At 35.7% G+C, this 15,000-nt stretch overlaps 1 protein-coding gene across 16 annotated transcripts in view; it reads left to right on the top strand.

Moving 5' to 3' along the window:
- Positions 1 to 12,547, top strand: part of LOC124427732 (protein groucho-like) — an 80,852-nt gene extending 68,305 nt beyond the window's left edge. For 11 of the 16 annotated variants that reach the window (XM_046971013.1, XM_046971011.1, XM_046971010.1 and 8 more), the window contains 7 exons: positions 6,280 to 6,333; positions 7,659 to 7,850; positions 8,934 to 9,200; positions 9,394 to 9,461; positions 9,567 to 9,842; positions 9,991 to 10,594; positions 10,839 to 12,547. In XM_046971013.1, coding sequence (XP_046826969.1) covers positions 6,280 to 6,333; positions 7,659 to 7,850; positions 8,934 to 9,200; positions 9,394 to 9,461; positions 9,567 to 9,842; positions 9,991 to 10,594; positions 10,839 to 10,949 — 1,572 coding nt within the window. In that variant the 3' untranslated portion in view covers positions 10,950 to 12,547. The remainder of the gene's footprint in view (positions 1 to 6,279; positions 6,334 to 7,658; positions 7,851 to 8,933; positions 9,201 to 9,393; positions 9,462 to 9,566; positions 9,843 to 9,990; positions 10,595 to 10,838) is intronic. The other 5 variants (XM_046971020.1, XM_046971019.1, XM_046971018.1 and 2 more) reach the window with 5 other exon arrangements.
- The last annotated feature ends 2,453 nt before the right edge of the window (positions 12,548 to 15,000 follow it).

The raw sequence follows: 15,000 nt of genomic DNA, 5'->3' as shown, positions 1-15,000 counted from the left end.
CCTTTTTCCTTCGATTGTATTCGTATCTAGACCATCCCAATTTTCGTCTCTTACGAGAAAAAAAGAAAAAGTATATAAAAGGGAACGCGTTTACGACCGATAAAAGAATCACCGACTTTCGAAAAGAAAAAGAAAAGGATCGTAGGACGAGAAGGACCATTTCTAGAAAGAAAAAGAAAAAGAGAAAAAGAAGAGAGAGAGAGAAAGAGAGAGATTTCGACCGCGAACATAAGCGAAGGAACGGGAACGGAAGATGAACGTCGAGTGCATCCGATAGCGACGACGATCTATCGAAAAGTCGTTTCAGCTTTTCCCTCCTTTCGTGGAAAACTCTTTGGAGTTTGAAAGCGAAAATCCTTTCTTTCGTTTTATCTTTCTTCTTTCTCTCTCTCTCTCTCTCTCTTCCTCTTCTTTTTTCTATTTTTCTCTCATTTTTCTTTTCTCTTTTTTTATTTTTTCCATTTAAATATCTATGAGATATTTTCTTGTGGTTTCTTAAATATATGCACACTTACATACACACATTATATTATATATATATATATATATATATATATATATATATATATATATATATATATTATAATTGTATGTATATCATACAAATAAATGGATATATAAACATATTTTTACAAGTAATATATAAAAATCATTATAATAAAATATATAATAAATTTAACGCAAAATTATATATATTTATTATATATATATATATATATATATATATATATATATATATATATATATATATATATTCTTAAATTTACTATAAGACCGTTTAATACAAACAGATCTATAACTATTGTATATATTTATATTACACATTTTACTTAATAATGAACAGTTTTTCACAAAGAAACTTGTACGTTCTAAAGAACATACACATATTTCCGAATAGGTGGAACCAATTCAAGACGAATACCCGTTACTCAACGACCGCTAGAATAGAAATGACACGGAACGTCGTAAAAGTTAAATTGCAGAGACACTTGCTCGCGATACCTTCTCCTAACGTCGCACTCTCGTCCGTTTCTCTTCTCTCATTCTCTCGCTTTTCTCTTGTCTTCTCTTTCCTTCTCTTCTTTTTCTCTTTCTCTTTCTCTTCTCTTCTCTTCTCTTTCTCTTCTCTTCTCTTCTCTTCTCTTCTCTTCTCTTCTCTTCTCTTCTCTTCTCTTCTTGCGATACATCGAGAATAACGGAAGGCAGGCTACGAACGTAGAAACTTTAGCCTTTCCAAGTCGAAGTAATAATTCTTTTTGCCGTGGCGGAGATAAAGCGACGATAAAAGTTTCTCTCTCGATTTTTCCAGTGCGATGAAATTCAAATTACGGCTCGCGTGGCTTGGCGATTTCGTCCTTTGCACGATCGGATTCTTCCTAGTAAAAGAAGAAAAAAAAGAAAGGAAAGGAAAAAAGAAAGAAAAAAGAGAGAAAGAGAGAGAAAGAGAGAGAGAGAGAGAGAGAGAGAGAGAGAGAGGACGATCAATAAGATCGAACGTGATTTAATTATTTTTTTTCTATCTCTCTCTCTCTCTCTCTCTCTATCTATCTATCTATCTATGTATCTATCTATCTATCTATCTATCTATTTCTCTCTATCTCTTGTTATATTCTTTTCACGAAAATGATAACCGTGTAAAAAGTATATATTAAGTTAGCGTTAAATCCTTAAAATCCGATAGAAATGATCACTATGGGGATCCGCATAAAATTTCCATCCCATTTCCTGAATCGCGTCCGGTATCATCTAACTATATAAAATAATGGAAGATTTTTTCCTGGATATGATGGAAGGGAGCGAGGAGGTAGCCGACGGAGGATATCGACGCATTGAATACGCGTAGAACGATTAACAAATTTATTATGAATAGCAAGAATAGGAAGAAAAAGAGAGAGAAAGAGAAAGAGAGAGAGAGAGAGAGAGAAAAAGAAAGAAAGAAAGAAGAGTAGGAGCTACTACGTGGTGATGAAGGTGGTGATGGTGATGGTAGTAATGTTGGTGGTGTTGGTGATGGTAGATAGTGGTAGTGGTGGTGGTGGTGGTGGTGGTATATGGATGGAGGTAAAAAAGGGTCGAGGCCGCGATGAGTCGAGCTTCCACGCTTCCCCTAATTACATTTTCATACGAACCGTTTTCCCTCTTTATTTCCCCTTATTTTCCTTGTTGTTGCGCTCTACGAGCATTTTTCCTAAATCCAAGCTGGTCTTTCTGGTACTCTCGTATCCCGTCAACGTGCTTGTGTCTCGGTTTTTTACACTACCACCCTCCCCCCCACTATCCACCACTATCTTCCCCCCTCTCCCTCCTTCAACAACCCCTTCTCATTTTCTTGTCCTCGGAGAAATCGTTCAATCCGTTTTTACCAAGCTTTCGCATGGAACGTCACGAACCAACGAAACCGCGCAATCCACGATAAGCACTAGAAAAACCGTTTTCCCTCTCCTACCCTCCATCTTCCATCCTTCTTCTTCTTCTTCTTTTTCTTCTTCTTCTTCTTCTTCTTCTTCTTCTTCTTCTTCTTCTTCTTCTTCTTCTTTTCCTCGTATACCACTATCACCACCAACACCACTAACACCATCACTACCACCATACAATTCTCCTATGTTTTACTCTTCTCGGGCAGGTTCGATCATTTTCTTCGTTTCTACGTGAAAAGTCAAAAAGCCAGAATGAAATTGTTCTCATCGATCAAAGTTCGATGTTACTACTATTACTATTATTATTATTACTACTACTACTACTACTACTACTACTTCTACTAGTACTACTACTATTTTAGTATATTACTACTACTACCTATATGATCGTGGCTGGCCGTACTTTAATACGACACAGGCGCGTTATCGCGAGCACTTTTCATTATTTCCCCTCACTCCAGAGAAAGCTCGTTCCTATCTCCATTGTTCTCCGTGTCTACAACCCGTTTTTGCCGTCAAGAAGAACCCAGCCTTCCAGCCTTTCGTCAACGTCCACCCTCTCCTCTACATCCCACTCTCTCTCTTTCTCTCTATCTATCTCTCTCTCTCTCTCTCTCTCTCTCTCTCTCTCTCTTTTCCTTTCTCGAATCTCTCTTCCCTACGCTCAACCCTCACCGCTATATCTTCTTCATCCAAGATAATCGCTTTAATACGTTTTCACCGGCGCTTCTACTGCGAGACACAAAAGGAGTGACGATAGTAATAGTAGTAGCAGTTATTGTAATATAAGTAGTAGCAGTAGTAGCAACAGCGGTAGTAGTAGCAGTAGCAGTAACACTAATAGTAGTAGTAGTGTAGTAATAGTAATAGTAGTAGTAATAGTAGTAGTAGTAGTAGTAGTAGTATAGGTGATAGTGATAGTGGATAGTCATCGTATTTCTATCTCTCCTTCTATTTCTCACTCATGTAGTAAAAGTTGTTGGTACTTTGGTTATACCATCCTACGGGCAATTCTTATCACCTTAGGGTAGTACAAAGATAGGCAGGTTAAATAACTCCGCTATCGCGTATTTCAAATCTTTTTCGTTATATACCTATGGTACTTACATATATTATATATTTTTTTTCTTTTTTTTTTTTCGAATTAGTCGTTTCTTAATATAGAGGTAGCTCGCAAATTTTATGGTACACGCGAGAACGATTCTTCTTGTTTTTCGAGTATGTTAAAGTTTGCACGCGTTCGAGAGAGAGAGAGAGAGAGAGAGAGAGAGAGAGAGGAGTCGAGTTTCATGTTCCTTCTCGCTTCGATCCTGCGAAGATCTCGCTAACAGATAATTGTCTTAATTAACTGTCGCCTCTTGTACATGCACGTATTAACGAGATACACTTTCCTCTTGTCAAAGTAGTGGAAGCACCATCGACAGGAGTTCGGAGACGAAGATAGAAAAATGAGTGAAGAGAAGGAAGAAAAGGTGGTGGAAAAGGATGAAGAGGAGGAGGATAAGGAGGAAGAGGAGGAGGTGGAGGATGAGGAGGAAGAGAAAGAGGAGAGGAGTAGAGGAGTTCGAAGATCGTTCGATTCCTCTTAGCCTCTCGCGCCGCGCGTTTGTTTACAAAAGATCCGAGAGGTGGAAGAAAGAGCGAAGTCGTAAGAGAAAAACTCGACAGTGTGTGTGTATTTGTGTGTCTGTATGTATGTATGTATGTATGTGTGTGTGTGTATGTATATATGTATGTGTGTGTATAAGAAAGAAAGAGAGAGAGAAAAAGAGAGAAGAGAGAAAAGTAGAAGTAAATAAAAGAACGCTGGAACACCGAGAAGATGAGAGAGGAAGAGAAAGAAAGAAAAAGATATATATATATATGTATATATATATATATCTTTTATATATATATATATATATATATATATATATATATATATATATATATATAAAGAAAGAGAGAGGGAGGATGACGCGAACTCGTAGAAGGGAAAAAAAGAGAAATTCGAGGATTCTCGAGGCGAAGAGTCGAGTGGTTGGGCGGTCGAATAATAGAGCTGCCCTTAATACCGTCATCCCCGCTGCGTCGGGTTAAACGAGGGAAGAAGCTGCCGAAGAGGGAGGAGAGATACTGCTAGTGGTGCCTCTACTGGCGATGCCGTTAGAAAGTAGTAGTAGTAGTAGTGCACTGTAGTAGTTGTATAGTAGCGGTGCTATTACCAGTAGTAGTAACAGTGTTAGTAGTAGTGGTGGTAGTGGTGATGGTGGTGGTGGTGGTGGTAGTGGTATTGGTGATAGTGATGGTGGTGGTAATAGTGATAGTGGTGGTGGTTGTTCATGCCGAGGAGATGCGAGTTAGTAATAGTGGGGATGCGGAATAGAAGGGATGATAACATTTGTATCATATTTAACGCTAGAACGAGCAGGTTAAGGGGTGGAAGACACCCTCCGCCTCTTTCTTCGTCTCCTTCGGCCTCTCTTCTCCTTCCTCCCTTCTCTTTCTCACTCCCTCTCTCTCCTTCTCTCTCTCTCTCTCTCTCTCTTTCTTTCTCTCTCTCTCTTTCTTTCTCCGTCATTCTCTTTCACTTCCTCCTCCTCCTACTTTTACCCTCCGTGGCCACTCTCCACCCACGAGCGTCCTCCGCCGGCCGAGTAATACCACTGAAATCAATACCACCACACTTTGCCTTCTATTTACTGAGACTCATCGTCCGTACACAAATTTATTGCTTGTCCCTGGCAGCTCGAACGGACTTCGCTCCTCCGCCTAACCTATTCTTCCTCTCTTCTCTTCTCTTCTCTTCTCTTCTCTTCTCTTCTCTTCTCTTCTCTTCTCTTCTCTTCTCTTCTCCTTCTCTTCGTCTCTATCCTCTTCAGTTTTCCCCTCTTACCGACAATTTTGCCGCTTCTCGGCCCCTCCCCTCTCCTTTCCCTCAATGACCATATCGCGTCGCAATTACGATTCGAATCCCTCGAGCAAATTGTTCGTTCTAAAACGTGCCACGATCACGTGTTCGCTTCACAATATTCCCTATATCAGCTTACACCATAAGAATTAATATTAAATAATCCAGAGATCAATTCTCTTGATATTTTGTTCATTCGATACCAATAATATATCCTTCCTCTGCCTTCTCCTTTTTTCTACTTCCTCTTCTTCTTCTTCTTCTTCTTCTTCTTCTTCTTCTTCGTTTTTCTTCCTTCTCTTTTTTTCTTTTCCTTACGAATGATTCGTACTTAGATGTACGAACGACTAGAAAAGCAAAAATAGAATTCGTGCGATCGAATAATGGCCGGGCATATACTCGCTGGCAAAAGCTTTTGATTACGAAAGCACTTTCAACTCGCACGGCCCTTGTAAATTCAACGAGTAACTATGTACTCCGACGCAAACGGAGACGCATAGTCGTGTATATACCATCGCTACGATACTTTACCCATTAACTTAACGCGCAATCAGAACGCGAGATGCACCTTAGGAACGAGTATCGAAATTAATAATGCATCTCCGAAGGAAATACCGGTGTGTCTCTACGCTCTCAGAGTAAATGTAGGTCGAGTCACTCATGTAGGCGTAACTACAACTGTCGAGGGTCTCGTTTATATACATATACATGCATATATATATATATATATGTATATATATATATATACATGTAGACACAGATATATACACAAATACGTGTACATATGTACGTACGTAAATATACACGAACATACATTATTTTCTTTACGTGGATAACTTTATAAATAATATATTAATTTTAAAAGTAAACACGTTTTGTATTGTTTGGTTTTTTGTCTTTCTCTTTTCTTGTTTTCTTTTTTTATATCTTTATTCGTTCTTTCTTTATGACTATTATTTTTTCTCTTTGCAGGATAGCGACGGCGAGAAAAGCGATCAGGACTTAGTCGTTGACGTGGCGAACGAGGTATATTTTAATTAATAATTTTTTGGTTCAACGACACGAACAAGAAAAAGAAATTTTTTTTTTCTTTTTAGTCCATGTTTAGAAATAGACTGCGACGAGTTCACGAATATTTTCAATTATAAAAGAGATGCGAAATAAATATGATAGAAAAGTGTATCTTCTAAACTATTATTATTTTTTATAATATTTACGAATCCTTCTAAATCTTGAAGTTTTCGTATATGAAAAGAAAAACGTGTGTATATATGTATTTATTTACGCGTGTGTGTATGTGTGTGTGGGTGTGTCCAGTCTATCATCTAAACAATTAAATGAATTAATTGGAAATTTATATCTAAAATGAAATTATTTTGATAAATATCGAATCAATTTATTGTTTCTCTTCGATTTAACTTCCGGTTTAAAAAGAACGCTTTATTATAATATAAATAAATTCGTAAAAGAAAATCGACAGAAAGAAAATATAAAACTATATAGAAATATTTAAAATAATAGATAATTCATAACCATGTATTTGTAACAGAAATTTTCTATGAAAATAAATCAAAGTTATCAGATTATAGCAAATTTTAATTTACGAACTTAATAAAAGATTTCGATCCTATTTTAAGTTTACTAATAGGATTTATATATATATACAATATTTTAACGCATAGATACAGATTCATACACATTAGTATGAATGCATGTGTGTGTGTGTGTGTGTGTGTGTGTGTTTGCATGTGTGCGTGTATGTGTGTGTATGTGCATACGTATGAATTTTACAATCTAAACGTTCAAGCGTATTAACTTGAAATTTAGAACAAAAATTAGTATCGCACGTTGCGAACATCCATGGGTAATTTCGCTTTAATTTAACTTTCGGTTTTGAAACTAAACAGAAATTTCATAAAATGAAGAAATTTATTAAAAATTGCATATATATATATATATATATCACGGAAATGAATTAAATAAAAGTTCTGCAGAAACATTAGAAATAATATTTAGTCATTAAAATGACACTATATCGATATAAAAATGAATGATTTCAATACGATAATAACTATTGACTTCGTGATAGCAGAAATTTAAAAAATTAAGATTGGAGATAAAGAATGATCTATTAAAAAATCATATAGGACATACTGATATTATGGAAATAAAAAAAAAAAATATAAATAAATTTTGGCTTCTTTTCTTATTTTCTTTTTTCTTTTTTTTTTCTTTTTTTTCTTTTTGTTTTCATCTTCTTTTCTTTCTTCGATGTATCAAAATATACGTAGAGAATAGAATCAATAGTTCGAATAATATTTCAAAGAGATCATTTTATTTTCGCCATGCAGGAAGGATCGTCGCCGCATGCAAATGGCGAGCATTCGGATCCCCGAGAAAATGGTACCCTAGAGAAACATGGTGCACCGGGTCACATCGGTGGACCAGCTTCAGGAGTAGGTTCGACCTCGGTCAAGGACAGGCCACCTTCGCGAAGCGGAAGTTCTTCCGCTCGTAGTACGCCGTCTCTGAAAAGTAAAGATGTAAGATCTTGCGGAGAGCAAGCTTATTCGGTGACGATTACGAGGCGAGATTCTACGAGACTAATAGAAAAAGAAAATATACCGATAAAAAAGAACACATCAAAAAAATAATATCGTTATATCAACGAATTTTTTGTTAGAAGAAAAGAAAAAAAAAAGAAATGTAACCCTTTCCGTTTGTTTCCACTCGTATTTTATACAAACATACATATATATATATACATATACATATATATATATATATATATATATATATATATATATATATATATATATATATGTATGATTGTTTATATTGAAAAATTTTCCCTTAAAGAATGATGTCAAAATTCTTGATAAAATTAATTCCGAGCATCGCTTTGGATCGTCACCAGAAAGTAAAAAAAAGCCGGTTATCTCTTTGCTACTTAATAAAAAGAAAAAAAATACATTCAGGATGTTCCATTGTCGAAATATTTAGATCTTCTGTCGTTAGTTAACCCTAATTGTGCCTGTGGGATGTAGGATACCCCAGAGAAATTTTGAACTCAATTAAAACAATTTTGCCCATTGCAGAATCATGAATTTTCTTTTAATAATGACAGAATTGGAAATACAATTTCAAACCTATTTGATTATTATTGCCAAGGCTGTAAAGAATAGTACAGTATTTTTTTTTCTTTTTTTTTTCTGGAATCAAAATTATTCATTCTGTATAAAATGAGAACTGTTGTTGTTCAAAGTGCCTGGGATGTATAGCGCACCCCAAGTGCGCAATTGGAAATTATTTTAAGGGTTAACTAGGGTTAAAATAATATGATATAGTGTTGAAAATATTATTGAACATAATATTAATTGACTATTAAAATGTTCATTTAGAAATCATTCGAAAATTTTGTCAATCACGTTGATGAACAATTTAGAAACTTTTATAATCTGCTTTGTTCTTTATGTTCGTATAAAAAACTGATAAATTCGTATAAATTTTTAAGAAAATGATAATGAAACAACCTGTGATCGTTCATTTATACGACTCCCCCGTTGTCGTCGAAAAATATATGATGCTTTTTTTTTTATTTTTTTTTGAATAACCAAAAAAAAAAGAACATCGCGGAACTAACAATTCAGGTCGACAAACCGGGTACACCTGTGGCGGCGGCGAGGGGCTCGCGCAGTTGTACGCCAACTATGGGCGGCATCCCTGGGCCCTTGGCATCGCGGGTCTATCATCCGCCATCGTCGCAGCAAACGCCACCACAGGGTTATCAGGGCTTGCCATCCCGCGGCAATGAGCCGTCGCAGTCGCCCTCGCCCTACAACAACTTGCCCTACGCCAGACCATCCATGGTGACTTTCGATCCCATCAATCTCGTAAATTCATTTCTTCGATTCATCTCAATTCCAATTGTATCTTTCGAAATAGAGAAAAAAAAAATATAGATAGAGATAAAGATGGAGATAGCGACAGAGATAGAAATATAAAGATAGAGAGAGAATTTTATTAAATGTAATTAACCTATTTCGTATGTACTAATTTAATATGTTAACGTTTTACTTTTTTCAGCTCGGTTTCGACGGTCACGTGAGGATACCCTCGAGTAACGGACTGAGCAGCATTCCGGGTGGCAAACCGTACGTAATCCAATTAGTCCTAATCTAATAATCGTGGTATTTAGTTTAACATAAAGATAGACTCCGAAGAAAGATAATTGAGAATTCGTTCGTGACTATTCTCAGAGCGTACTCCTTCCATATGAACGGCGAGGGCCAACTGCAACCAGTATCTTTCCCCACGGATGCTCTCACAGGACCCGGTATACCTCGTCACGCGCGTCAGATCAACACTTTGACTCACGGTGAGGTCGTATGCGCGGTCACGATCTCGAATCCAACAAAATACGTTTACACCGGTGGCAAAGGTTGCGTCAAAGTCTGGGACATTGGTCAAGGCAGCAGTATTAGCGCTAAACCTGTCTCGCAATTGGACTGTTTGCAGCGCGACAATTACATCAGGTCACTCGAGACTATATTTCTATATGTCCATTATCAGGGTGATGATAGGAGTGGGAGTTAATTGGGTTTTGGGGGAATCATGGAGAAATATAGAAATCAAATTGTTTAAATCTAACGTCTGCCTTATTATTTTCCGTTTTCCCATTAGGTCGGTAAAGTTACTTCCAGACGGTAGAACGTTGATAGTAGGCGGTGAGGCGAGTCAACTGAGTATCTGGGACCTGGCCAGCCCAACGCCGAGGATCAAGGCCGAGTTGACCTCCTCAGCGCCAGCCTGTTACGCCTTGGCCATCTCGCCGGATTCGAAGGTCTGTTTCAGTTGCTGCAGCGACGGTAATATCGCCGTCTGGGATCTCCAGAATCAAACGTTGGTCAGACAGTTCCAAGGGCATACGGATGGAGCTTCTTGCATCGACATATCGGCCGACGGCTCGAAACTCTGGACCGGTGGCCTCGACAATACCGTAAGATCGTGGGATCTACGAGAAGGAAGGCAACTTCAGCAACACGATTTCACATCTCAGATATTCTCATTGGGATACTGTCCTACCGGCGAATGGCTAGCTGTTGGCATGGAGAACTCTAACGTCGAAGTTCTTCATGCCACAAAGTTGGACAAATATCAGTTACATCTGCACGAGTCCTGCGTTCTATCCCTTCGTTTTGCTTCATGCGGCAAGTGGTTCGTTTCCACCGGCAAGGACAATCTGCTCAACGCCTGGCGCACGCCTTACGGCGCCTCGATATTTCAAGTTGGTCTCCTTCCTTTCTTTTCAACCTTCTTTCTTTTTATTTGTTTACTTGTTTTTTCTTTTTTCTTTTTTTTTTTTGTTCTCCATTTTTTTTTATTTTTATTTATTTCTACTTTCTTTTTTTCTTTCCTTCTTGTACGTTCGATCCACGCGTTCGATCGATCAGAAATTTTCTTCAATCAAATTAAAACGACAGGACGATTGAACCTAACATATATATCGTTATTTTTGTTTCTCTTTTCAGTCGAAGGAATCCTCGTCGGTTCTGAGCTGCGACATTTCTGCCGACGACAAGTACATTGTGACTGGATCCGGCGACAAGAAGGCCACTGTCTACGAAGTGATTTACTACTAGACGTATGTCTCCCGGCAAGAACCTACATTTTCTCTCTTCGTTACGGCTCGAACTACACCGGTATCCTCTGTTCCCTTTCGTTCCTTTTCTTTTATTTTCCTTTCCTTTCCTTTCCTTTCTTCCCTTCTCTTCTCTTCTCCTCCTCCATCTCTAACACTATCTCACCACCGCTAACTTCTATTCCTCTTTCACTTCCTCCTTCTCCTCCTCCCCCTCCTCCACTTCCTCCTACGCTTCCTCAGCATCCTTCCACCTCTTCTTCTTCTTTTTTTTCTTCTTCTTTTTCTTCTTCTTCTTCTTCTTCCTTTTCTTCTATCAGTTTCCTTCTATCATCGAAAGAAGAAACACGTCGCAAGTGAGAAAGTTTTAGAAGCCTTAGGAAAACTAGACTGTTACTACTGTGTATATATATATAAGAATCTATATTGCGATAGAGAAACAATGTTTAAAGAGGAGATATACTCAATGTATAATGTGATACGAAGTCTCTCTCGAAGTATGTGTGTCTGCGAACGTATAAAACGCGTGCGTGCATGACCCAACCGTGTGAGAGTATACTTTATGCAGATGTGATTATACCTAGAAAACGAACTCCTGTCGCGCGTGTACAACGACGATAAAACGTGTTAAATAGAACGTTTCTGAGCGGTTCACGTGTCCGTGAAGTAAAAGACACAAAACATTCTTGCGAGTGATGAACGATACGTTGAAAATATATGATTTTATATAGAGATACGTAAAATAATAGAGAAAGAGTGAGAAAGAGAGAGAGAGAGAGAAAGAGAGAGATCGATACATATATATATATACATATATATATATATATATATATATATATATATATATACACGCGCCCAAATCGGACGGCCAATTTAAAGGTGACGAATCTATAATCTACCTACGAAAATTGCATTACGCTTTCAGCCGTTAATAAGACGATATAATTGTAAAAATCGTTTCCAATGACTTTTACAACTTTTACAGTCACTAATAACGTTAAGAATGATGATTTGCGAAATCAGTGTATGATGGCAATCGGTGATTAAACGCGTTTCACTTTATTTCAATTTCATTGATACTCTCCTTCAGTATTGTCGTTAGGCGATCGAGATTATCATGGTTTGATTTTATTTCATATTTTATGTTTTATTTTAATTTTATTTTTTATTTTTATTTTTATTTTCATTTTCATTTTTATTTTTATTTTTATTTTTATTTTTATTTTATTTTTATTTTTATTATTATTTTTATTTTAAGTAATCTTATATTTAAGAAGATGACGCGCATTTATTATGTCCATGAAAACCACATACACATATACATACATACATACGTAAAAAAAAAATAATTTGTTATCTTCTCGATCGCCGATAATATTATAAATCCAAATTCGAATAAACCACTTGAGAAATCGGATCGTTTAACGAACGATATATTTTTTTATTTTCAATGAAAAATATATCTATGCTCGTTATAACGATGAAAAACATGAAACGATCATCGATAATATACAAAGAGTGCTATTAATATTATTAATCGGCATCATATCTCTTCGAAAAATGGGAACATATTTGTGAATAATATTTTTAAATCCTTAAGCTTTATATTTTTCTCTTTTTCTTTTTTTTCCTATATATATATATATATATATATATATATATATATATATATATATATATATATATATATATTACTTTTCTTTCTTTTCTTTCTTTTCATTCCAAAATTTCAATAATTCCTTTGTTTCATTTTCAATTTATATCCCCGAAAAGAATATTCCAGGATTATTAAACAATAATAAAAAAAAAATAACAACGCGTTAAACTCCTCTACGAGCAGAGAATAGAGCGGCGTTTCAATTGCCTGCGCGTACGTGCATGCTTTCTGCTTTTGTAGGCTTGCATGCGCATACGCATACGCATACATGCACACGAACGCACACATAAACATACATATATATATATACACACACATACATACACACGCATAAACATACACACACAAAGAGAGAGAGATTGTGCATTCGTCTCTTTGTATGCGTGTCATGTGTTGTGTTGTGTTGTTGTTTGTGTATTCTTTGTATGTACGTGACTAAGCGGAACCCGAATGAACGATTTTGTGTATATGCGTATATATGATGCGTATCGTGTGTGTATGGGAAGGGGGGGTGGCCAGCTGGTAGAGGTGGGCAATGTTAGGAACGACAGGGAGATAGGGACAGGAATGGGGGTGTATTAATCGGCTCTGCGTGTGTATGTATGATACATCTTATGGCGTTTACATGCGTGCGTGATAAATCTCTTTGTACAAAATCGCGTACCAGATTCTATGATCTTTAACGACAAACGCAATGGACAACTTACGTGCCGTCATTGACGGTAAACGCAGATGCTTATGGAAAACGAAAAAAGGGGGAAGAAAAAAAAATTGAAAAAAAAAATATATATATATATATATATATCTATGTAAAGTACAATTCTGTGCACAAAACGAGACACAAAACTATTTCTCTACTTTGTAAGACGCGCTCTAAAAGAAAAAAAAAAACACGACGGCGGCGGCTGGGGCGGGGGTGGGTTGGGGGGAAAGGGGGGCAGGAGTAGATTGACATTTAAACGCGGACGAGAATTCAACGAATCCGAGTATATTATCGACACCCTGCTTGAAACTTTTAACACGATTTTTGATTTTTAATTATCTCGATTTTCTTCTTTTTGTGTTTTTTTTTTTTTTCATTTTTTTCCTTGACTTTTTTTCCTTTTTTTTCTTTTTTTTTCCTTTCAAATCTTCGCCGGAATAATCGTTCGTTCAATTATGTTGTACAAATAGGTAATTGTATTTATGCTTTTTATGAAAATTATAATTCCGAGAATCATTATTTGTATGATGCATGAATAATTTTTAAAACAAAATGATATAACGCGTCTCGGTTATAATCATATTTTTACCTTTGAAATTATAATGATCTAACAGTTTATTCTTCGATCCTTTACGCGATTACTAAATGCGTTCGTATATACATACAAACACATACACGCGCGCACGCGCGCGCGCACACACACACACACACACACACACACACATACACACATACATATATATATATATTGTAGAATTTTTTTTTTATATGTGTACAATATATAATGTATGAGCTGGTGATCATAAAAGTGATCTCTAAGTCAAAAATTAAATTAGTTCATTAATTTAATTTCTGTGTAAAATTTCTGTGTAATTAATTTATTGTGTAAAATTCATATGGCAGTACGATAATGACCAAATTATACGCAATAAATTAATTTGTTTCTTTTTTATTTTTTTTTTTATTTTTTTTTTATTTAGATCACATTTTCATAATCACAGCTCTCATATATATGTATATGTATATATACATGTGTATAATATATATATTTATGTATTTATGTATATATATACATGTATATATATACATGTGTATAATATATATATGTATATATATATATATATAGTTGTATATATATATATATATATATATATATATATATAATTGTCTTTTCGTTTATCTTTTTTTTATTCTTTACGGTTTTTTTTTTTTTTTTTTTTTTTCTTTTTTTTTTTTTTTTTTTTTTTTTTTTAAATAACTTTTTTGTGACAGAAAAAAGCGCGTGTATCGATCCTTTTAAGCTTGTGTTACTTCAATCATTGGGAAAAGAAAAACAATGTAAACTTTGTATTCATGCGATCTACATTTCGATTATTAAAAGATACGCGATAAATCGATAAATAATGATTGTATAGAAGATAAAGAGAAAAGAAAAAGAAAAATATTCAGAGAAAACGTAATGACGAGAGAGACACACAACAAACAAACATACACGTTCTACGAAGGCGCAAACGATTTTATTCCATTTTCTTCTTCTTATCATTCTTATTCTTCTTATTCTTATCACCGCCGTGTCCCTAGCAATAATAATAATAATAATGAGGTGTGACGATTGATACCAAGCTTTTATTTGCTATTTTTCCACACACAGAGATCTCTTTTAATCTATCTAATAATTCTATTTAACACTTT

Source organism: Vespa crabro, chromosome 10 (genome assembly GCF_910589235.1).
Source record: "Vespa crabro chromosome 10, iyVesCrab1.2, whole genome shotgun sequence".
NCBI lineage: Eukaryota > Metazoa > Arthropoda > Insecta > Hymenoptera > Vespidae > Vespa > Vespa crabro.
This window is presented reverse-complemented; position numbering and strand designations above follow the sequence as displayed.